At 37.4% G+C, this 25,148-nt stretch overlaps 1 protein-coding gene across 1 annotated transcript; it reads left to right on the top strand.

The window, feature by feature from the left end:
• Positions 1 to 952: 952 nt before the first annotated feature.
• On the top strand, positions 953 to 10,559 carry Spcs3 (signal peptidase complex subunit 3; the record flags this gene model as incomplete). Its single annotated transcript, XM_005373515.2, is given in 4 exon segments — positions 953 to 1,026; positions 2,814 to 2,890; positions 6,137 to 6,252; positions 7,143 to 10,559. Coding segments are annotated over 4 exon segments (400 nt in total), but the record flags the coding sequence as incomplete, so codon positions are not given.
• Positions 10,560 to 25,148: the final 14,589 nt, after the last annotated feature.

Genomic DNA, 25,148 nt, shown 5'->3' with positions numbered 1-25,148 from the left:
GGGGCGCCCTGGGGGAGTCGTTCCGTAGCCTCCCTCAGCCGTTTCTTCTTTGAAAAATGTGTTATTTTGTAGTCAGCAGCTTGAATAAATCTGTGAGCGCGCAAAAGTAGAATTGGGGAGTGACTCATTTCGCTGTCGCCTGTTTTTGATGTTGAACAATGTTTTTTTTTCATTCTCTGCCACTTTTGTGTTTGTAGCGCTTTCTGCTCCCCTGCCAATCTGCGCTGACATTTCCCAGCGCCCTGTCTCCGACCTTAGCTTATGTCATCTGTCAGAGTCTCCTGGAAGCTAGTCCTCTGACGGCGACTCCCCGCCTGCCTTGCCCCCCACCCGCGCTTTTTTTGTTCTCTGTACCGATTTCCGTTAGATTCTGCTTGAAATTTAAATAGACCCGGGGTGGAGATGAGCCCTGTCAGGGAGCTCACTGGGGTGCTAAAGAGTTTGGTGCATGTGAAACACCGAACAAATGCTACATGTTATCTTGAGCAAGTTTCTTATTCTTCTGAGTCTTAATTTTCTTTGGTTCAAAATGAAATACTGAAATGGCACGCTTATTTTGAAACTTGAGACCATTGTGAAAAATCCTAGCTGCTCTGATGTGTAGTAAGCTCTCAATAATTAAGCAGCTGTCACTGATTTCCGACACCATCTTGTCATAGGTGCCTTTCTTGTACCCATATTTGTTTTGCATCCAGTTTTTTTTAATTTAGTCATCTGTATTTTCCCTTGGATCTTGTTAGTCTGTGAAGGTATATGGAAGTAGCTGAAGACCTTTGATGTTGAATTAGAATGTGTACCCCGTTTTTACACTCAATGTTTCTGTTTACTTGTTTCTTTGTGGAAATGCTATTTCACTTGTGCACACAACTAGAACCAGTCCTTCACTTTTTTTATGTGAATTTCCTATGATGTTATATATAAAAGATGGTAAAATTTTTATCTTTATTTCTAGAAAAAATGTAGAAGACTTCACTGGACCTAGAGAAAGAAGTGATTTGGGATTCATTACATTTGATATAAGTGTGGATATCCTTTAAGAAAATACTGTATTTCATGCTTTTTCTATAGTTTTGTAAGATTCATGTTGTTTAGTGATTTGGGGAACAGGGTGTATGACTATCTCACATTGAATCAACCAAACTTTGGAAATTCCTGTTTATATTTTCATCAGTAATAGTTCCACATTTATTCTTAGAGAAAACTATAGATTCATGAGTCAGTTGTGTGAACGTACTTTAAATTCTTCATGGAAACATTAAATTGAAATCTACACAAGGAAGTTTGAATTTGCTTAGCAAAAACACAAAAACAGATCATTTCGATGAAAGAAGGAAAATATTACCAGAACTGATTGCTTAGAAGGATTTAATATACATCCCAAAGAATCTGTATTTAGGAAGTAGAGAGAAATGTATGTTTAAAAAGTTAATTGCATTTGTAATATTTTGAAAGGCCAGTCTCAAAATAATTATTGTTAAACCATGTTTGATTTTGTCGTTATAATTTTTATAAGAACTTTTATAAGTACAAGTCTTAACAAGGAAAAGAATTACTTCAATGGAAATGATTTAAATGTTTTCTGTTTATCATAAGTTTCCATCTTTTGATGAACTGATCATTTTTGGCTACTTAAATTTTAGGGTCATAGGTTAGTATATAGTGAGTGTTGTTCATTGCCATATTTGTCCAAATAGTACTTGCCTTGCTGTGACCCCGTGATGAAAGGTGGTTATGGGGAGCGAGCAGTCTGAATTTGCATAAAAAAGTAAGTATCTGAACAGTTAAAGCACATCATATGCTGGGAAATTTACCTGTTGTTCTCTGTACTTTCATGAAATTACTTGTAATTTTTCAGAAATAAATTACCAGATGGAGAAGTAGACTAGGAGTAAGTTCTGAAAGTACCTTTTTAGGAACTAGAATATGCCATCAGAAAAGTCTTACCCTAAACTGTATGTGCATACTTTTAAGTCATGTCATTGAAAAAAATTAAGAGCTCATATTTAGTGTAAAAGAACTATTGTCTTGCCTGCCATAATTATATATTAATCTCACTATTTGTAGTTTATTCGTATTTTCTTCATGCTACTAATACTTGAAATTGTATGTGTTCTTTCAAAGAACTGTTTTAGACATCTCAATTCTAAATGAGTGATTCTTAAGGACTATATATATTTAAAAGTGTAATGTAATAAACTTGTTGCTATTAGCATGTAAATCTACATAATAAAATGACAGCACTTTACATATAATATTTAATAAATCTAAATACCAGTTCAACTTATTTCTCTAGTGGCATCAGTCTTATAGTTAATTCCAGAATGCCCTGTACTCTATGCACTTCATGCATGGAGATGTTTTGATCTTTACTTGCATGTAAACAAAACAGCTTTTACAATTTATACTTGGTTAATTACTTGAACTAGTTCATGTTTGCGTACTATTAAATTTTAATATTACTGATTGGTAATATTTAGAGCTCCATTAGAATGATATATGCTTGAATATTAAATCCTTTTTCTTTTGGTGAAAGGTGGTTATGGTTTTAGATTAGATTTTGGTTTTCTTTTTTTTTTTTTATTAAAATATATCAGCTTATAATCTGCATGAATAGTGGTGGATGCTGTTTTTTCACTTTGGAATGTGCTGGATTTTTCAATGTATTTATATTTTGTATCTGTTCTATTAAATAGTGGTTCAGTGTGCTTCTGGACTATCTCTCCATTGATGTGGATAATTAATCTAAAAATAACTGAGATCTATTTGACAGATGTGTGCTTCTTTATAATTTATATATTCCTTAATTTGTGTACATCTAGAGAATATATTTGATTGGAATGTTAAGCAGTTGTTTCTTTATTTATCAGCAGAATATTCAACAAAAAATAATGTAAGTACATATATTTAAGCATATTTTAATAGTTATTTAAGATGTTATTCTTTGTAAGTATCAACATTACATAGTCAAAAAATCTGTCCTACGCTGCTCAGTAAGAAAATCACAGTCTTTTTTCCCATTCTGCTACCCTCCCTTGAAACCCTCTTTGGGAAAAAAAGAAAAAAAAAACCCTTATATTAAGTACAGTTACAGATTCCCACATAATGAATGTGATCATTGTGTATACCTAAAATGTACCAGTAAACTTAATTAAGGAAAAAAAGATCACAATCTTATGCAGAGGTGGCCCTGTTAAGAAAATTTTATCTCCTTTGGTAGGCTCTCTTGTTTTTTTCTGTGTTTAATACTTCTGTAGCATTGTGGTTTCCAGAATAATATATATGCAAAGTAACCCACAAGTGTAGTATATAAGGAAAACAATTTAGAGCTTCTATTACTGTATTTTTTCAATTTAAAATTAAAAAGGAAAGAACTTAAGCTTTACCAGTAGTTTATAGATGAATACATTAATACCTACGTTTAATTATTAGATGGTGAGTGCCTTCTGTGACATGCAGATAATTGTGAAGAAGAGAAATTCTATAAAGCCTACAGGTTGACTCTATTGCCTAACATTTATTCATTCATTTACATTTGCAAAATATGGTAGTATATACAGTCATTATGTAGATGGATTATTTTGACTTGTTTTAAGTAATACAAAAATGGAAGATAGACTTCAAAGATTCCTGCAAAGAAATTACAGATTGAAGATAATGCTAATAGTACTTTCAAGCACATGTAAGCATAAGAAAGCACATAAGAAAATGATAGATTGGAGACTTCTTGTTTCCAGCTGCTAAGTTATGTTACAAAACTATAAAAACAAATAACCTAGTCTAATAAGTTGGATGAGAAAATTCAGCATTGATCAAGACTTTGAATTTAAAATTCATATTCACTATTGATACTTTACAAATATAGTACATGTTCACTGTAATATATGTACTTTATAAACAAAGATGGATATTTTGAGAGTTTGTGTTCAAATAATTTGTGATCAAAAATTCTTGGAATATACTTCCAGTGGTAAGGCCAGGAAAGATACTACTGAACTCTGTTTCCTATGGAATGAGGAAGTATTATTGCTTCTCAGCTAAATATTCTTTAAGCTAAAGTACTCTTTTTGTACAGTTATGACTTAAAAGCTACTTGTTAATGTAATTGAATCAACGAAACTTGAGGCCTGTATTAACGCTCATTACAAAACTATGCAATCATTTCAAAAGATTATTAAAAATTTTTGAATCACTACAGATTATTTTAAAAAGCGACAGATTTATACGATCTGAAGGGAAATCAGAGTTGCATATGATTTTATTTATGTATTTATTTTTTGCGTGTGATTTTAGAGTCCATTTTAGTACCAAATATTTTTCTTCTTGGAAAGTAGTTCACGTTTCACTATCTTGGTAGTCCTTAGTCGGATTTCTACAACTACTGTCTCTGCTTATTGAGAAATACTGTGTTTTAGAATTGTGTCATATTCTCAAGTCCAAGAGCTTGAGCTGGTCTTTTAAGTTATGAATTGCACTTTGTATGTTTTATAATTAAAAGCCGTTAAATTGTAAGATTAACCTACTAAAACAATTAGGTTGTGGTTGAAAGCTGTTAGTCAAGTAGGACTGAGAGCTTTTGCTATAGGCAGAGTACCTTATATATTGTGACATTTATATAGGATGTTTAGATTCTCTTTTAGTCTTGGTATTGAAGGTATAAAGTGATAGATTTAAAATATGAAACTGAAAAGTGTGGATTTAACATGTTGTTTATAGGTTGTGTTACCAAAACTACTGTGTCATCAATGTATTTGTAATTAAGGGTGGGTCTGTGTTTATTTGAATGATTTTAAAAGGCTAACACAATCAGTTTTATGCATATATTAGAAATTTATTAGAAGTAACACAATCAATTTTATGCACTCAATTAAACATTGATTTGGAACATAAATTTTGTGCCAGGTATGTTGTTAGGCACTAGAAATACTGTGATATGTAAGATTTTTATCCCAGCTCTTCAGGATAGGCAAAACATGAAAAGAAACAAACAGAAAAAGTTGTTCTTGAAGGAAAGAGTAACAGCTACAGATGAAAATATTATTCTACTGGTTTCAACAAATTACTGACATAAATACCAGTTTTACAATGAGTATATCTAATTGTATTTATAATTCTGGTTTACCCTGGTATAACTAGTAAGTTAATACTAATTTGGCATTTGACATGTTATTGCTTTGGTGAAAATAAATATACATAAAAACCATTTAATTTCAACATATTTGATTCTGAGCTCTTCAGTCTTAATAATTATGTGTAGTGTTAGGAAAAAGCTATAAGATGTAGGTTTAAAACGTCTTTTAGAAATAACTACTCCACATTTCAGTAGCGCATTCACTGAGAAAGCTAAAAAGATAACTCGGTAAAAACAATTCTTTGAGACCTAGTAGCAATCACAAATGTGTTTTCTACTTCATAACCCTAGCTTTCAAAATTAAATTTACTTGAAATATCTTGGAATATAGTGGCTTTAAAGAATTGTCTGATGTAGAATTTTGGCATGATAAGACGATGCATGTGAGATTTTAATGTAAAGGGGAAAAAATCGTTATTTTTTTAGTAATTTCTTGATAATGTGAAATCTTAAAAGATTCATGAGCCCTATTCTAGCGTAATCTGGCAGCAGTAAGCCTGTATTAACCGTGATGAATTCGGACTGGCTCATTTATGTTTTCCCAGCACCACCTAAAGTTCCCTCTGAGATAGAAGGTATTAGAAGTTTTGCAGGGAAAAGGAACTTAAAAGAATACTTCCCTGTTACGGATTCTAATTCCTCTGCTCCTCCAAGAGTCTCATGTTTTGGAGCACATATAGATGTAAAACCTTCTGGTAAGTTATGAGGACTCTGTGTAATAGAATTGACCTGCAGCAAGAAAAATGCTCTTTTACCTTTATCTCTTTCTTTGCCTTGTGTAATAGAGTTCACCTAATAAAAGTAATAATTGCCTTTAGGGAAATACTTTTCTCTCCAAGAAAAACCTTGTTCACTGTCCATTACTTGCTATCATTTTGTACACAACAAGATGTTAGTAAATTATTATAGTTATATTTACTCATGTGAAACTTTCTGCTTAGTAATATTTTAATTTGAAGTGATAAGATGCTGTTTCTGATGAGTTATCTAATTTTCATTGTAATGTAGGCCCTGAACCAAGTTGTCCTTTGGGACAAGATTGTTCTGAGAGGTGATAATCCGAGGCTGCTGTTGAAAGACATGAAAACAAAATACTTCTTCTTTGATGATGGAAATGGTCTCAAGTGAGCATTCTTTGTTGTCTTCTACATTTAATAAGAGGTGAAAGGAAGAGAAAGATGTGTTCAAAGAAAAATAGCACGAGTTTAAAAGGCAAATTAGATGAGAAGTATTTACATAGACCTGGGCTTGAAGATTGTAAAGAAACACAAATTGGGATCTAAAATAAGTACGGTAATTAGTTATTTTTCAGTGTGTGAAATATAATAGCCAAAATAATAAGGCCTACAGCTGCTGTGTGTCTTGGGTCTTGGGCTTTCTGATAAGTGACGAGGTTGTGACTGGCAGAACTCATCTTTCTGAACATGAATCTGAAATCTGAATGAAAAAGCAGTGAATTGGGTCTAGGAGTTATACTGAGGTTGGTTCTTTCCTTAACTTTCAATTTATTTTTTACAAAATGGGAAAAATGGAAGGATTGATCTCTTAGGGAATTGTTACCTCTTAATGTTGTGTGTGTATGAGAATTTTAGAAGAGACCCGTTTTGACCAGACCAAACCTCTGTTACCACATGAAAATTTCAAGATAAATTTTGATGTGTTTAGGGTTTGCACCTCTAAATGACAGAATTACGTTTCATGTTATTGTTTCTGATTCCTAGTACAAGTCTGTTCACTGTGCATTACATGTGTAAACTTCTTGGTTCATAGTTCTATTAACTACAACTGTGAGTTTAGGTGGTCATTAAGAGATGCTGTGAACAAATGCTGGTGTCTTCAGCACTCTCCTTGGAGTTTAGATAACATGAGAATATAGTTCTTCTTGCAGACTAGCATTCCTATTAGGAATAGCTAGTTACAAATACAATATTTGATGCCTCATTGCTTGATTTAAAATTCTTTTATTGAAGTAGAAGTGTTTCTGCTGACTTCTGTTTATTCTGTCTCTCTATAGGGGAAACAGGAATGTCACTTTGACTCTATCTTGGAACGTTGTACCAAATGCTGGAATTCTACCTCTCGTGACAGGATCTGGACATGTATCTGTCCCATTTCCAGATACATATGAAATAACAAAGAGCTATTAAATTATTCTGAACTTGAAACAGCATATTTTTATACTTAATGAATTATATATCATTTGTCTCTATCTTCCCTTGCTTCTTTTTCTTTCTTTTTTTGGGGGGCAGTGTTGTTACTTTTTTTGGTGTAAGAATGTCAGAGACACATTTGAAGGAAAGGGTTAAACAGTTTTACAGACAGCAGTGACAGAGTCACCAGAGCTGAGTATTATAAAAATAAGACAAATACATAAAAGGGATTTGTAAAAAAGAGTATGGATTTCAAGTATTCACTGTATTTCCATTTTCTTTATGGAAGATAAAATGAGCATGAGGGTTATTAAAAACTTTCAGGTGCCTGTAGAGTCATAAGAACTCTGAATTTTATGATTTGTATTCATGAAAGCTCATGTTGGGTGTGACTTAGATACAGACATTCTTTTGTATCTTTTAGAGTATGATAGCTTACAGGAAAAATTAGTACAGTTATTCCTTATAAGTCTGGTTTACAAAACGCCAAAAGAGATAGAATTTTATTTCATTTGTCTTAAGAATACCCACAAAGTTTGTTTTTCTTAAATGACTAGCAGCTTTCTGTGCTTAAAGAATGAATACCTCTTTATATGCTGTAAGTCGTTCACACTCATGTTAAAATCTCAAGTCAAACAAATGTGTGTCTTTCAATGCTTTTACTAAAAAACTTTCTTTGTATATCTTTGTATAACTTTAGCATTGCCATTGAACATTGAAAGTGTTTGCATGGTTTACCGTCTGATTTGAGCTTGTGCTTGTAAGCATGCCAAGTGCCACTAAGTGGCAATCATTTACAGCTCCCTCTAGGTCCGCATTTTAATAATTTTTGAGGTAGTAATAATTGTATTGTGGTTTTCCATTTACAAAGCTCTCTCATGTATTTTGGGTTATGTTGTGCTCAGTAATTAGTGAGGTAAATAGTGCCAATGTGAGCTCATTGCTGATAAAAAAATCTAAAACCCAGTTTATTGAATTGCTCCAAAGTAAGTAACTAAGAAGGAATGCAGTTAAAATTTGAATGAAAAGCTTCTAATTGTCTAAGCTTATTCTTTACCTTTTACCTCAGTTTATTGATTAATTACAGTTTCCTTACAATTTTCATAATGTTTTCTTGTTCCCTGGACACCTGTCACTTCTCGAAGTGATTTCTTACCTATACAGAAGTGACTAATTTTAAAGCCACCACCAGCTCAGTTAGCAGTAGCATCTCATTTACTTCATATATTAGTTTTACTTACATTAAAGTATAAAGAAAATTTAAATGTATGTAAAAGTAATATGAGGTTAACACGTAATATTTGATTGGCTATGTGATATTTCTTACAACTTTTTTCTTTAGTGGGCAAATAAGCACCTCAAAGATTGCAACTGTGGGTACCCTTAAAAGGAAGACCAAACACTGTAGTTACACTGTCAGCAGCAATGAAAAGGGCTAAAATTTTATAAAAAGTTCAAATTGACTAGTATTTGTTTTATTTACCTCATATGAAATACATCATTATTTAGTTACGTTCATTTAAGAACTGTTGTATGTAGTTGTATGATTCATGTAAAAATGTGCATATGAATTTCTCAAACTGGCAAAAAAGTCAGAGGTATAGCATTAGGAATAATAGACTGAGTTTGGCTGCCCAGCTTTTTGATTAAACTTTATGATCTTTGTTTCTCTATCTGTAAGATGACAGAATTAGACAGGTTAACTTAAGTGGTGATCCTTTTAAACCACACAATTTTGTAAGATTTATCGGTTCAGCAAAGAGATTGAACAAAAAAGCACCTTAGTGATATAAAGATAGGAGTATGATTGAAGGACTAATGCACAATTCATACTGACCTGACTTTATTTGTTACATTTTACTTCATTTACTTTGTTACATTTAACTTCATTTACTTTGTACAAACACTGGATATGTAAACTTAAAATCTATAGGTGTCATAGCTTACAAAAATGGGGTATGTTCTCATTAAGAAATTTATGATAAGCCAGCAGTTTTAATCAGACCTGAGTTCCAGTTTAACAGTTCATTATGGTAAGTGGATCTGTTAGTCTAGAGATTAATGTTGATATTTAAATTGTAGTTTGTTTATTTGGCAAGACCATATTTTTAGAGTTGGGTGAGAAAGAGAAGTAGGAAGGGCCAGTTAGCACAGTGTGGATAAAAGTTTTCATTTTTACTTAAGGGAAACTGCTCAGGATAAGTGCTTCGTCATAAGAATAAGGAACCTGTGTCTCAGGAAATCATTTTTGGTGTGTGTAGCTTTATTAGTCTACCATAATGCTACATTTTGAAAAATTGACCATATTCTTAGTTGTAAAGAAGTCTCACTAAATCTCTACAAAGATACAAGGCTTCAGACTAATCACACACTCAACATGACCAGAAATGTCTGAGCCCAGAGATGATTCTGAAAAGAGAATAATTGCAAGACACTTAGTAAATACAGTTAGAAATGAGTTCATTTTAATGCATAGTGCCAACATATCCTTTTCTGTAGCAGTTTAACCTAGGCAAGAGCTAAATCAGCATCCTTTATTCCTGTAATTGATTATATTTTAGTTTCTGCTGAAAGGAAAACAAAAAGCTTCAGAAATTCCCAAGGGTAAAATAGAAAAACAGATACTTTGATTTTTCTGAATGAGTTTGCTTTGGTAGGTTTCGACAGCCAGTTAACCTTAGAAATGGGCTATAAGAATCTAAAGCTTTGAATTTTGGAGCTATAGGTTAATGGAGGACTTTTAAAAAATACTTCAATCAACAGGTACTACCCTTAGGGAAGGGGGAACCATAAACTGTGGACTTTGGTTGCAGCCACACACTTACCCTTTTCAGAAACTTTCCTTTCTCTTAACAGAGGGCTTCTGTACATTACATGAGACTGCCAGAAGTTTAGAGACCACTTTCAAAAAGTTATGTGTTTTTGATGTAATTTGATAAGTTGTTTACTTCAAAAGTACAGATTCACGAGAAACATTCATGAGAATATTGACTATAAGGATTTTCTTAGTTGCAATATTCAGCATTTTTCTAATGAAAATGAATTTTGTTTACAAGTAAAAGGCTTTCAAATTTAAGATTTTTATGTGAACTGCTGATCAAAAAGTAAAAGGAAGAAACCAAGTCTAGTTAGGTGTGCAAGCCTACAATCTCAGCATTGGCGAGGCTGAGTCAGGAGGATCACTTAAATATGAGGCTAGCCTGAGTGACACAGTGAACTCAATGCCAACCTGAGCTACAAAGTGAGACCTTCCCCCCCGCAAAAAAAAAAAAAAAAAAAAACCAGAAAGTCTTGTTTTGTTTTTTGGGAGGCTGAAGGAGGGGGAAAGGTTAATTATGCTTAAAGTATCCAGATACTGTACTCCTAGACTGTAAGCCCTTTTAAGGGCCGGCTGTCAGATTTATCTTTGTATCTTCCCCAGCACCTAGCATAGTGCCTTGCACATGATAGGTACCCAGTAAATGACGATGAAGTCACTGTTTCTAATGTGACTAAACCATGGGGAATCTGTAACTACTACTCCATTTTGTAAAGTACTGCTTTTTCAGTATTGAGCTCTTGGTGGTATTAGCTCTGACTTCCTTTTTCCCTTCAAATTCAGTTGGGCTGTCCAGTAAAGGTAAATGGTACTCTTGTTCCAGGTGCTGTAACTTTTGTCCGAAGGAGAAAGCTAAGTGATAGCTGTTCCAGATATGATTGATGTGTACATTTATTTGCTTAAAACTGGAAAGTTCTGCTGGACCTGACCACCGCCCTCAACAAAACAAAACAGAACCCACCACTCAAGATGCTTGTTAAAGTGTAACTCTAGAAGAAAGGGATAAAATAAGCACTTGACTGTTTGAAAGCCCAGTTGCTTGCCGCTGGTCTTGGGCACATCAGCTCTGACTTGGCTTAGTGTTGGCACACATCTGGGTTATCTGGCTGCACTGACCTTACTGGTTGTCTTACTCTTATCTTATTCTTCCTGCGTCTCAGGAATTTCTCAGAAGGCACATTTGCCAGTGAATTGAACCAGAACAAAAATCTTGGGAACCGTAGAAAAACGATGTTCGAGGGTAAACACTTAACCCAAGTTTTTTCTGTCAAGGGTTTTAAGAGGTCAGCTAGATTCTGGTTTTGTTTCCTTAAAGTATGGGGAATCCTATGCCTTCCCTTTAGCCCTTAAATCTTCCCCTTGTCCTTTTACCCCTAGATGAAGTATTAAAGCAAGAATTCTGATTTCAGTCGACAGTTGCTTCATGAGTTAGTACTGCAGGGTTTTCATGTGTGTAAACACATCCTATTTGTCCATCTGTGAGTCTAGTTGGACATGGGCATCTGGGAATTGCAAAGTAGCGGAGCTAATGATAGAAGTATGTATTTGAAGCAAAAGCGTCTCTGAGCCTTCTAAAGGCTGTCATTTCTGTGCCACTGTGCTCCCTTTCTTTGAGACTTGAAAGTCTGTAACCTCTGTGGTAAAAGAATTAGTGCAGAGCGGTAAGGAATCTGTTGACTGAGGGGAGGAGAGTTCTGAGGTGAGGTGTGCCGCGAAGGCTGAAGCAGCCAGTTTAAAGGGCATAGGATGGTGAGAAGTCTTCCCAAGGTTGTGTGGGCACCTCCCAGCTTTGTAAAGTCTGGGGGCTTGTCCTGAGAGACACTAGGAGAAATACAGCTAGAAAGGAACCAGGAACATTGTAATTTTAATATCAGACTTAAGAAAAACTGCAGCTTTAGCACACAAAGGTACCTAAGGTTATAATGCCCTTTTCTAGGAAACTCCAAAAACATTGGCAAAGGTTTTAAAGATTCTATACCTGTAAATTGGGTGCTTTGGCTTTCCTCCTGAGTGTACTTTTTTCTGCCTAATAAACCTCTATGCCTCATAACAAATCTTAAGTTGTTTCTGTGATGATAGTCAAGGAACCTGCAACCTACCCCATGGATGGGGTGATGTCAGGTCCCCATCTCTCAGGGGTCCTTGGATTGCATTCAGTCCACTGCTGCAGTTTCTGTGGCAGCTGTAAGAATCCTATAAATTCTTAATCCTGTATGCAGAGACAAACCAGGCTTGTTAATCGGGTTGGATCGTACTTTTATTAAAAGAGTTTACAAGTGGATTTTATAAGGAGAAATACTGCTGCTTGAGCATTTGAAAGCCCAGTTAAATATTCCATACTGTAATAGGCAGCATCACACTTGCATTAGTTTAAGAAAACAAAAATTTATTTCTGCAAAAATAAGCCAGTGTAGTGGTTCAGGCAACTTTCCACATGTGTGACTGCAGGCCCAGGTGCCTTGCAGCTTGTGACCATCCCAAGGTTTACAGGCTCCTGCCCTCAAGTTGCATGGTGGAGGTTGGAAGGAAAGAGCAGGCTCACCTGCTTGATTACATCACTCATTCTGAGGGCGAGAATGAACTGCACAATCCTGTGTGATTTAAGGGGCACCTAGGAAATAGTCACTTCTCAGAAACAACCCTATGTTAGAAGCATGAGTCTTGCATAGATAGTCATAGTATCACGTTTATGCTCACTTGGGTTAAACTGACCAGCTCTCTGCAGTACCTCAGCAGGGAGTGACCACTTGATCATCATGATCATTGTAAATATTTTTTTCTTCATCTTGTCTGTAGCACAAACACTAAGGATTTTCTGAAGGTAAAAGTAATAGGTTTTACAGGTTAAGGCGCTAACATTTGAAAGTTAACTTTGAGAACTAAACTTTCTAACCTCATACACATCATCGAGAATTTTTTTCCCCATTTATAGTATGTTCTGTCACTGCAATTCAATATGCAAAGGGTTTCATACTAAACACTGCTCAAAGTGTTTGTCCAGCTTCAATCTAGAGTTGCCAATGATATATGTTTGTAGTTGGAAGAGATACCTAGAGTGAAATGTTAGGCACAGGTAATTTTTAACATTTTAAGACTCATCAAAACTGCTGGGATCACCACAGCTTTGCATAAGCAGAAATGAAATTTAACTAAAAGTGTGCTGCCATATCACACAGTACCCTAGTCACTGTTAACTTCCTCAGTATCCTAAAACTTGCCTAGCAAATTCCTGCTGCAAGGTTTTTGGACTGGCTTCCTCTTAATGCAACATTGCTTCCTGACTGTAGCATTATTTGTTATAGTTCCTGTTGCTACCTAAGATTTTATACATTCATTATATGCATAAGTTCATTGACAGTTTAATAATAGGAATGCCTGTGTTTCTTGTTTCCTTAAAAGAATTTGTTGAGCAAATTGAATTAATACAAAGCAAGAAAATGGTTGTGTCATTAATGAATTTTATTTATAGTCAACCCTAGGTATTCTTGAGAGACTAGTTCCTGAGCACTTACTACAGATAACAAATCTGAGAATGCTCAAGTCCTTCATATAAAATGGTGCAATGTTTGCATATAACCTGTGCATATACTCAGATTTTAAATAATAGATTATTTTTAATGCATAATGAAGTGTAAATGCTACGTAAAGGATTGTTACTTAAGCCAGGCATAGTGGTGCATGTCTGTAATCCCAGCATTCAGGAGGCTGAGGCAAGAGGATTGCTGCAGGTTTGAGGCTAGCCTGGGCTATATAGCAAAAGTCTGTCAAAACAAACAAAACCAGACAAACTCCTAAAGAATTGTTATTTAGAGTAGAATAACAACATATGTATGTGTTTAGTACAGATGCAGCCATTGTAGGTCTAACAGTATAGCCCAGGTCAGCTACAATGTAACTTCTTTTCAAGTATTTTTTAACTGCACTTGGTTGGATCAGCAGATGCAGAATCTATAGAGATGATAGGCTGTCTATATTGGTTTATGCAGGTGTTTTGTGTAAGCATTTTAGAACATTCCATAATTTTCTGAGAATAAAAGAATTGATTTTTACTATCAACTTTTGGTACTATAGTGATAATGGTAGGAAGAGAACATAATTTATATAAGAAAAGGATTAGACAGGGCAGTCATAAATGCTTATGAGTTTGTCTTTTGCTTTATTACATTTCTAATGGGTAAATGGAAATATAGAAAGGTTCATGAGTTATTTGTAATAGTTTAATTGATTATAAATAAGCACTCCTGTAGCTACTACCCAAATCAATAATTAGAACAGTGGAGCAATACCACAAGCCTCCCTCCCTTCACATACCTCCTCTGCATTGTCTGCCTTTGTGGGGGTGATTTTCTTGCTTTCCTTAAACATGTTCAGCCTGTGCTGCATCACTTCCCTTGTTTTTGCCGCCTTATGAACAGCTGGAACAGGTTGGTGGCTTATGAAAACAAGCACATATTTTATCAGTGATGGCTGATGGTTCAATTCTCTTCATTCTAGAATTCAGGTAGAAAGACGTTCCTTTTCAAACACAAAAGACCAGGAGATTTGATGGAAACTGCCGGAGCCTCTGCTTGTGACAAGCAGCATGTCTGCCCATTTAATTGGCTCAAACATGTCACATAGCAAAACCAAAGCCATGCAGAAACAGTACAAGTCAAAGGACACTTTGTAACCTTAAAGGGAAAGAGGAGAGGATTCTTGGGAGGGTGATAAAATCCATCACACATTTCCTGGCAGTATAGTTTAGTTTTTCTTGGTGTTGACATAAGTGGAAATGAGTTTTTTGTCTTTTGCTATTTTGGCTGAGCATTAAATTTAAAAGGTTCTTTTTGTTTTTGCATAAAGCTATAATTTGTTCTTTTTTTCATTGTGTATTATCCATTGTTACATAGTTATCCATGGGAGGTATAATTTATCAGTCTATTGATAGACTTACTGTGTATGTTCTTGTGTAAATGATCGGGTATGTGTGTTTTCAATATTTCTCAAGGAAAGAGATCTTCAGCTCTTTGCTTGCATAGTAAATATATATTTATATGTATATATAGAACTATTACACATTGGCAATTTTGTCTAAAAAATAAAGAATATGATATTTGGTGTAAATATTAACACTGTAAGCTGCAAATCTGTTACACTGATTTTTTTGCATTACACTTAAAAAATGTACATAAATGTTTCCAGAGAAACTTAAATACCATAGTGATTGGATACTCAAAAATGTTCATTTTCAAAGAGCCATTTCTAATGTTTAAAAGTTTTACTATCTCTTTCAAATCATATTTACATTCCTATTCATCAACAAAATTTTATCCTAATGGGTAGTAGTATAGAAAGTACTGTTTTCAAGTCTTTTATTTGATATCTGTACCATGCTTCTTGACAGCAAAAACATGTATGTAAATCAGAATTACCTCTTAAAATTTTCTGTCAGCCCAGTGTTTGAAGTGTTTAAAATATACCTTGGAGTAAGTTATTTCTGTGACTTTAAAGTACATAATTGGACAAAATAGTGAGTACATGAGAAATCCTGGTAACTGCTAAATGTAACTTCGTGAAATAGAATTAGGAATAGGAGGCTAATTTACAGTGCCTTTATTAAGGGAATTGTCAAATTCTCTTTTTTCCCCATAGGAGAAATAATGGTAAGTTTGAATGAGGTATGCAGGGTGATTGTGAAAGAGAAGACAGAAGGTCATCAAGCTTAGGTACATTGTAAACCACATCAGCTGAGAAGAAAGAGCACAAGTGAAGCAGAACTGATTCCATAAAGCAGTCTGTTCCCATGTGCAAAGCTTTGTGGTCCACCTAACTGAAGAGCATTGCTCTCTGTACAGTTTAGATTGGACATTTCTAAATTGGATGAAAGTCATAACACCCTCTTCATATTGCCAAACTCCAAGGTGGCTGTTCCGCCTGTGAGTTCTCCTTGCTTACATTTGGGTTTGCAGATTTTAGTTTTTGTTAAACTAGTGAATATTCAGCCATTTCTTTTCATTTCAATTTACATTTCCCTGATTACTAAAATGTATGTTTATTGCTTGTTTTGTATATTTTTATGAAGTACTTGTTCAAATCTTGCCATTTTTTTTCTGTCCACCTTACTGAAAAACTTAATTACTGAAAAAAATTACAAGCATTGCACTCTTGCTTACTTGTTCAGTCTTTTCATGTTGCCTTTTCAGAGGTCATTATTAATATAAATAGTTTTTACCTGGTGTGTAGTGTTTTAACTATTCTCTCAGCTCAGGTAGTACTATGTAACAGAAAAGATGTCTGCTTTTAAGTCTCAAGTATCAGAGTTTGAAGTTTGGTACTGCCACTGTGTAGGCATATGAACCTGAGTACATTGTATTCAACTTCATAACAGAAAATAACTTCCCTTAAAATGGAAAAAGAACCAAACCAATACCATGTTGTACTCAGGCACCATCTTAGAGCTTAAGTTTCTGTTTCCTTAAGTTTATTTCCTATAAATGTTCTCATAGTTACATAACCCATTACCACCCTATGCTTTGTTATAAGACTGCTCATTCCCTACATAAAATGTAAAACATCTTTGTTCCTTTGTCTCAAGCTAAGCCCATCCTCTGTAGGAGTGTTTCTGTAGCTGCACTAAATCATTTATTTTTTTTTTAAAAAAACCTAATGACTGCCCTGGAATCAGAACTAGACTCAGAACTAGAACTGTATAAATATTCTCCCTTCCTGCCCTCGGGGTCAGTGCTCAGTCATATACTAGGTGCTCACTGCTGGCTAATAAACTTGCTTGTCTCTGCATCTGGCCTCTGCGTGTGACTCAAATAAGTGCATTTGCCATGACATTTGGAGGCCCCAGCAAGATCCCTGCAGATGGCCCCTCCAGGGAGGCACTGACCTAGATGCCAGATCTATGACATGGAAGGCCCCTGGCACCTCAACTGAGTTCAGCCAGTTGCCCAGACCACAGCTTAGGGAGAGGAATCGAGTGCTACGGAGCAAGACAAGGCTGCCAAGCAGTATTTCATAAGATTTGGTTTAGCTTTTTGTTCATCCTGAAACTTTCTTTGCCCAAACTTTGGATTTGCAAAATTTGTGGACCTGACCTCCACATGTGGTCATTTGTCTTTTGTCTTGACCCATCTGGGTCAGGGTTTGTGAGGCTGTAGGAACTCCATCAGGGATTCTGAAGGCCCATTTGATGAAAAAGAGAAAAAAGTGTCTGGGTTTGTTTCCTGGGACTAGAAATATTCATTTTTCATGTTTGCCTGTGAGTTTTGTTTTGTGTGTGGTTGTTTATGTGGTTCCCTATTCCCCACGCCTGTGATTTTAGGTGTCTGCCACCTCTATCCTTGCTGCCTTTGTGATCTTGAGCGTGAGACTCCTACCCAACCTGCCTGGACCTTTCTTTACTGTCAGTGTGAGTGGAGACCCTGATAAAGATCAGTTGGCAAAAGCTGTCACTGGTGCTGCAGCTGTCTTCAATCTGCTGAATCTGGGACTTCTATGTGGACTTCTTTGGAATGGGCTTGGGAGTAACTGAGGGAGGAGGTAATTTGATCTACAATCCAATTCACGTTGCCAGTATGGGGGCCGCCCCCCCTAAGTGCACTGTGTTAGAGTGCATGACAAAGAACTTTGACCAAAATAAAACCAGGGAGCAAACGTTCAATTGCAAATGTTGTATAAACTGGAATGGCTCTCTTTTGGTACTGGATGGCCAACTGAAGGGACTCTAGACCTCCAGGAGACTATACAAGTTTGGAATGTGGTTACAGGCGAGCCCCAAGCCCATGACCAGTTTCCTTATATTGATTCTTGGTTGCGTGTGGTCTGAGCCTTTCCCCCTTGGATCTGAATGTGTGCATGTGAGTCCCCCAAGTGCATTCTCCTTTTAGAGGGAAAAGACCACTCTAAACAGTCATGACTGGAAGTCCTACCCTGTGCCCTAGAGGAGGAGGATGCCCTTGCTGTCCCCCTATCTCTTGCTGCTCCATTGCCCCATCCAGTGACTCACTGGGCCAGGTGGTATCTATTGCCAGAGATAAGGCCAGACTCCACCTCCTAGGATTCAATGTCTGCAGGTCCTGTGTCCCCTCTTCCTTTCTGCCAGGTGTCAGCACCTGGGAAAGAGAAACAGACACAATCTATAATACTTCATGTCCCTTTTTGTCCTAGTGACCTATATAATTGAAAATTCCAAACCCACGCTCTATCACCCAAGCAGAGAAAGTCTTCATTTCCTCAATAAAAAGAAAACAACTGAGATGGAGAGATTTCCTAGCCTTACTAACAAGAAGCATTCTAGTCGATTAAACTAATACCATCACATAATAAAACCATGTTATAGCCACAAGTTCTCATTTGCAGAAACCTCACAGGACAGTACAAATATCTGGCATTTTTATGTTTGTTAAAACAGCAAATTTTTCTATCCTTTAATGGATATGGGGTGATATGGCCCTTAGCTGACCTGCTTTAAAAATCCAGTTTGCTATAGCAGAGATTTACTGTAGACATTTAAACAATTAACCATATAAAATAATTTGGGTTTAAAAGTAGAACAGAAGTTATAGAGTAAAAGGTGAGGGACAAAATGTCTTTTATCTTTAATTTTCCTAGAAAATTATATAAAGTTTTTTTTATAACAATTCTGCCCTGATTACTGAAGTGGCAAATAAAAGTGAAGTAAATATTTTGTTTTAGGGGCTGGGGATTTAGCTCAGCGGCAAAGCGCTTGCCTGGCAAGCACAAGGTCGTGAGTTCGGTTCCCGGTACTGGAGGGGAAAAAAAAAAAAAAATTTTGTTTTAAAAAGGTGCCCAAGGCCTGACATTTTTGGTTTTGATAGACATGAAGTATTTATCATTTACATGAGTAATGGCACACACACATATTCAAAAGTTCAAAAGTTTTACAATCAAATATAGAAAGGTTTTCACCTCACTTCAGAGTTAGATCGGCAGCCTTTTTTCTTTTTCCCCCAGTACCAGGAACTGAACTCACGACCTCGCGCTTGCCAGGCAGGCGCTGTGCCACTGAGCTGAATCCCCAGCCCTTCACTTCAGGGTTAGAAAGGCTAATGGGATGATCTTGAACCCACCCTCTGGAGTAAAATTGGGCCCTGAGAACTGCAATGTCACTGAGCCTGTGATATACTTAGTAGCCAAATTTCTTGGTTCCGCAGTCTTGTGCCAAGAAACACATGTAACCTCTGGTCTTACATGTGTAACTGAAAAAAGAGTGTCTGTGTGTTCATGTGTGTTTATTGTTCCTAAGAATTAGGCACAAGTCAGAGATAATGGCCTGTGTTGAGAATCTATACTGCAAAACATTGTATATCAAGAACATTTTTCTTTAAAATTATTAAGCATCTTTTCTGCATCATAGACAACATTGGTATTCCTCCTCCCCACGGTGTTTAGTAACTGGCATCAGGCTTCAAGGTAAAAAAAACGGTTGGTAAGTATTTTTCATAGATAAAAAAACTGAAGAAATAATGTGAGTTAAACCAGACCATATTTATGAGAAATCTTTAAGTTGTGAATATTTTCATTCTTCAGTGTCAATTTTTTATAATCTTCAATTACAAAACACCTTATTTATAGGACAAAAAAGTTTGGACCAATTTTCTTCAGGTAAATTTCACTGTGTAAATGTTCAGTTGACCCAAACAGTTAAAATAATCAAAGATTCAAAAAGTATGATTTATCTACTCAAGTAAAAATATTTGTTAATAAGTCAGTTGAAATTTAAAGCTTTGTCCAAGGATTTGGTGCCTTTTAGTCAAGAAAATTCTAATGTCTCCCTGTTCCAACTCGATAATGTACTCCTGGCTGCCGAGACCAAAGAGGTATGCCATTTGGGAACAAAGAAACTTGGGCCTGCTTCAGGACAAAGGGTACTGGGTTCCATAAAAACGAAAAGGCTCAAATTTGTCTATAGTCACTCAAATTCCTTGGGTTTGTACTTAAAGATGGGACTCAAATACAATGAGCAGCCAGAACCCAGGCTATCCAAAACCTTAAGGAGCTAATCTCAGAAAAAGACCTTAGGGAGTCCGGAAACCATAGTGTAGGGCTACCTCTGGATCTTTAGTTTCCCAGCCATTGCTAAGCTCTTCTATGAGGCACTTAAAGGTGAGAATGGTCCTCCATTAGACTGGAGCCCTGAGTGCCAGCTAGCCTTGAACACCCTCAAAGAGGAGCTATTGAGTGCCCTTGCCTTGGCCCTCCCGTATGTCACCAAGCCTTTTCAATTATTTGTACATGAAAAGGAGGGTATGGCTCGGGGTGTCCTGACACAGACTCTGGGACCTTGGTGTCATCCTGTGACATATGTGTCCAAAAAGCTAGACCTAGTGGCAGCAGGTTGGCTTCCCTGCCTATGGGCTATGGCTGCCACTGCTATCCTAGTAAAAGATGCTGAAAAGCTGACCTTGGGACAGACTTTACAGATATATGCCCCTCATGCAGTTAAAACCCTACTTAGGGGTTCTGATGGGAAATGGCTATTGGGAACCCAACTGGCTCAATACCAGGGGCCTTTCTTCAGGATGCGAGGTTAAACATGACAACCATCCAGGCTCTCAAACCAGCCTCATTGCTGCCCACATCCCTGGAGCCACCCAAACATAAGCTCATCAAATCTGTCAAGGTGGTATACTTGGCATGACTGGGCTTCCAGTATTTGCCCCTCCAGAACCCGGATTTGACTCTGTTTTCAGATGACAACAGTATGGTAGTAGATAGGGTCTGGAGGACAGAACCAACCATTGTCATGATAGATCAAACTGTTCAAGCAAAAAGACTTCCCTTTGGTTTATCAGCCCAGAAAGCCAAGTTGATAAGCCTCACCTGGGTCCTGGAACTAGAAGAGAACAAGCAAGTCAACATATGTACCACTCTCCATGTGCTCAGGGCTATTTATAAAAAAAGGGCTCTTGATAGGTAGGGGTAAAGATATCAAAATTCACAAGAACTATTAGGATTGCTACAAGTAGTTTGACTGCCAAAAAGGGTGGCCATCATACACTGCCCCAGCCACCAGAGGGGGGACTCTTTAGAGGCCTGAGACAATCGTGCCTCAGGCACTTAGCAGCAAAACAGGCAGCCAATCTGGAGACCCCTGTCCCCAAGAAAATACTCATGGCACCCTATCTGAAAAGACCTTCCTATTTGGAGACTGAGTTAAAGTGGGCTAAGTTAGAGGGAGCCACTGATAAAGATGGGTGACAGTTGCTGCCAGGAGAGATGGTGTTCTTTCCCTAGTCTTTGGGACATTTTGTAACACAGGACCTACATATCCACACTCATTTAGAAAAAAAGCTGCTATGGTGGAGTCACTTTGCCAATATTTTTATATCCCTAGACTTTGGACATTGTGCTCATCTGTGGTCAAGAGATGTGAACTTTGTGTCCACAACAACCCCCAGGCAGCAGCCTCACTGCTAGCCTGGTGTCAGGCGGTATGGGACCTCCCCCTTTGAGGATGTTGAGAGTGACTTCTCTGAGGTCAAGCCAACAACTAGAAATCAAAAGTACTTGTTAGTCCTGATTTGTACCTACTCGGGTTGGGTGGAGGCCATTCCAACTAGGATGGAAACTTTGAGAGAGGTAACCAAGGTTTTTCTGGAGTTGATCTCCCCCTTATGGACTGTCCATGATGATGAGCCAGCATTCATAGGTACAGTAGTCCAGGAGCTGGCCTCGGCTGTAGGGGTAAAATAAAAACTCCGCATGGCTTACCATCCCCAAAGCTCTGGGCAGGCAGAGGGACAGAACTGCACCATGAAGTCCACTCTGGCTAAGCTCTCCCAGAAGACTGTTGCAATGTGGACTGCTGTGTTGCCTGTGACCCTCTTCCACTCCTGATGTACACCATACTGAGATGGCCTCACACTCTTCAAGGTCATGTTCAGGCGGCCTCCCCTATTGGTGCCCCTGATGAAAGGACTCCAAGAAGTTGGGTCAATCAACCTCCATTGCCAGATAAAGGCACTTAATCTGGTCCTTGAGGAGCTGTGACAGACTGTCCTAGAACATCACCTAAGCCCCTTGCATCCTTTCCAGCCTGGGGCCAAGTTTCAGTCAAGAGCTGGAAGGATGAGCCCCTCCATCCTAGGTGGGGGGGGGTTGTGCATACTAATCACCCCCACTGCTCTTAAAGTTTCAAGGCTTGCTTCATGGATCCATCACTCTCATGTCAAGCAATAGAGTGAAACCAAGCCACCACTGTCCGACAAGCCCACTCTGCCAAGTGCCGAGACAGCGTCCCCACTCCACTGATCAGAATAATTATGCAAAAAGTAGGCTCTGCCAACACCAAGCTAACCATCTGTGTTCCCCTCTTCCTGCTGCTCCTCAGGATTTTGATCAGGTTGGGCACCATGAAACTGGTTTATAAGTTCACAATGACTCGGACTCTGGGGGGAGCGATTCTAAATAAAACTGTTCGGCCAGGAGTGTTGAAACCCCTTGATATTCATTGACCTATGCAAGGGTCAAGGAGTCTTTGCTGTTTTTAATGCCAATAAATCAAAAATCATCAAAGAGACTTTGGCCAAGGGTGTGTGAGTGAATCCCTGGCTCGCTTCTTTACTGACAAGTCTGGCTGGGCTTTTGGTGATCTATATATCCTTCCTTGTAATTGGGCCCTGCCTGGTCAAATGGGTGATAGGGCGAATTCGAGCTGGACTGGACCAGGTACAACTTCTGGTTAGCAGAAAAGCCTGAGTACCAACTTCTGTAGACAGATGCTTTAGGAACACTTCTCCTATTTTGCTAAAAAGGAAAAATGTCCTTGAGGGGGTGATAAAATGCAAAAAAACCAAACTAACACCATGTTGTACTCAGGCACCATCTTAATCAGAGTTTAAATTTCTGTTTCCTTAAATTTATTTCTTGTAAATATTGTCATAGTTACCTAACCCAATACCACCCCATGCTTTGTCAAAAGACTGCCTGTTCCCTACATAAAGTGTCAAACACCTTGTTCCTTTGTCACAAACTAAGCCCATCCTTTGTAGGCGTATTTCTGTAACTGCACTAAATCATATAAAAAAATCCTTAATCACCACCATAGACCCAGAACTAGACCCAGAACTAGAACTGTATAAATATTCTCCCCTCCTGCCCTTCAGGGTTGGTGCTCAGTCACGTACTGGGTGCCCACCGCTGGCTAATAAATTTGTTTGTCTCTGCATCTGGCCTCTGTATGTGACTCAATTAAATAAGGATATTTGCCACAGCACTGCAAACATTATGTTTGATATTACCTGAGTATACATGCCTGACATTATTATATGTGCTTTGTATATATCTAACTTCTTTAATGTTCATAACAACCTTGTAAGATAGGTACGATCATCATTCCCACTTTAGTGAAGGGTATAAAGATAGATTGATAGTAGGACCCATGGTAATGGTAACCAGAGTAGTTATTGGTAAAGCCAGAATTCAAAACTTGGCAGCTTCTCCAGAGGTTGAATCTGCAGTGGATTGACAACTGGTGGTCAACTTATAACCCCCAGCTGAACTGAGTAAGCATGGTGCTGGGTGTGGGAGGCCCACCTGAGGATTGTTGCCAGCAGCATAAGAGGCAGAACTGGAGAAGAAGAAGTGAAGCTGTTGGGAGCCGAGAAATGCTGTTGGAGCTGGTGGAAGCTGTAAGGAGCTGTTGGTTCTGTTGGAGGAGCTCGTCATGCTGGCTTTCCTGATGAACTTGGCTGTTTTCATCCTCCTAAGAGCACTGGACCTTGTTGGCACTGAGAATGGCTTCAGTTCACTTTGGGGGAGCTCTGGTCTTCACTTTGAGCATCACTTTCTGGCTCTGGAGGGGAAGATGGTGCACTGCCAGTCTCCTGGAGAAGCTTGTTGCATTGGCTTTCGTGATGGGAACTCAGCTGTCTTCAGCACTGGAGGAGCTTAGGACTTCACTGTTGCTGAGGATGGCTGTGGTACCTCTCAGGGGAGCTCTGGTTCTTATTTTGAGCATTGCTTCCTGGCTCCAGTGCAGATCCCTCGGCCTGCTAGCACAGATCCTTCATCCTGCTGGCACAAACTTCCTAGATTCCACCACTGAGCTTTGGGCCTTCCCAGCACAGATCCATGAAACAGGCCTGCATGAGATATTGTCATGGGCTCTAGGCCTCCAGTTGGGTTCATCAGAGGAACTGTTATGAGTGCTAGTCTTCAGCTGGACTCATGCAGGACATTTCTGTGGGATCCAGGCCCTCAGCTAGTTTCCTTGGTCTTAGTATGTGGACAGATTTCCTGCCCTCTTTTGTATATCATTCTTTTGTGACCGTTATAAATAATCTCATAAAATATGTGTCTTGTATTATATTGTTCCCCTTGCAATAAGGCCCAAACCAACACAAATGCTTTCATCCAAAATGTACTATTTCCTCAGAAACCTGGACAAATGGTCATCCTTTCCAGCATTGGTGTGAGATGTGTATATGGGAAGGAGCCTTCCACTGTTGGCACAGAGCAGTTGTTGTTTCTTCTTTTATTTTAAAGAGAAAAAAAGAAAATAGAAAACAATGTAACAACAATGAAGACAAAAAATACAAACACGATAAAAATGATACAGGGTTTGAAAACAAGATGATAGAAATTAACAGCAGTTGTTATATTGCATGTTGTTATCTTCCATGAGCTTTCTCGGATTACCAGATGTAAGAATGCAAGACTGATCAAATAATGGAAGACAATAACAAGTAATAAAAAAACATTAGAAATGATACACAACTTCATTAAACAAGATGGTAGGAATTCATCAATTGTTGTTATATTGCATATTGTTGTCTTCAAATTGGTTGTTCTGATTACCAGATATTAGCATGCAAAATTGGTCAAGAGAAAAAAAAATTAAGCATTAACTGTTTCTTTCAATAAACCAATAACAGCAATACACTTATCCCAGCTATCCATATATATATATATGAATTTTACAGAGAAAATAACAAAACAAATGCATAAACAAAACAACATAAAACAATTGGAATGATACAGAATTTCAAAACAAGGTGATAGGAAATTAACAATGGTTATTAAAATACACCAAAAAATGAAA

The sequence above is a fragment of the Chinchilla lanigera genome, unplaced genomic scaffold (assembly GCF_000276665.1).
Source record: "Chinchilla lanigera isolate Chin_1 unplaced genomic scaffold, ChiLan1.0 scaffold00002, whole genome shotgun sequence".
NCBI lineage: Eukaryota > Metazoa > Chordata > Mammalia > Rodentia > Chinchillidae > Chinchilla > Chinchilla lanigera.
Note: the sequence above shows the minus strand (reverse complement) of the source record. Positions and strands in the feature narration are given on the sequence as shown.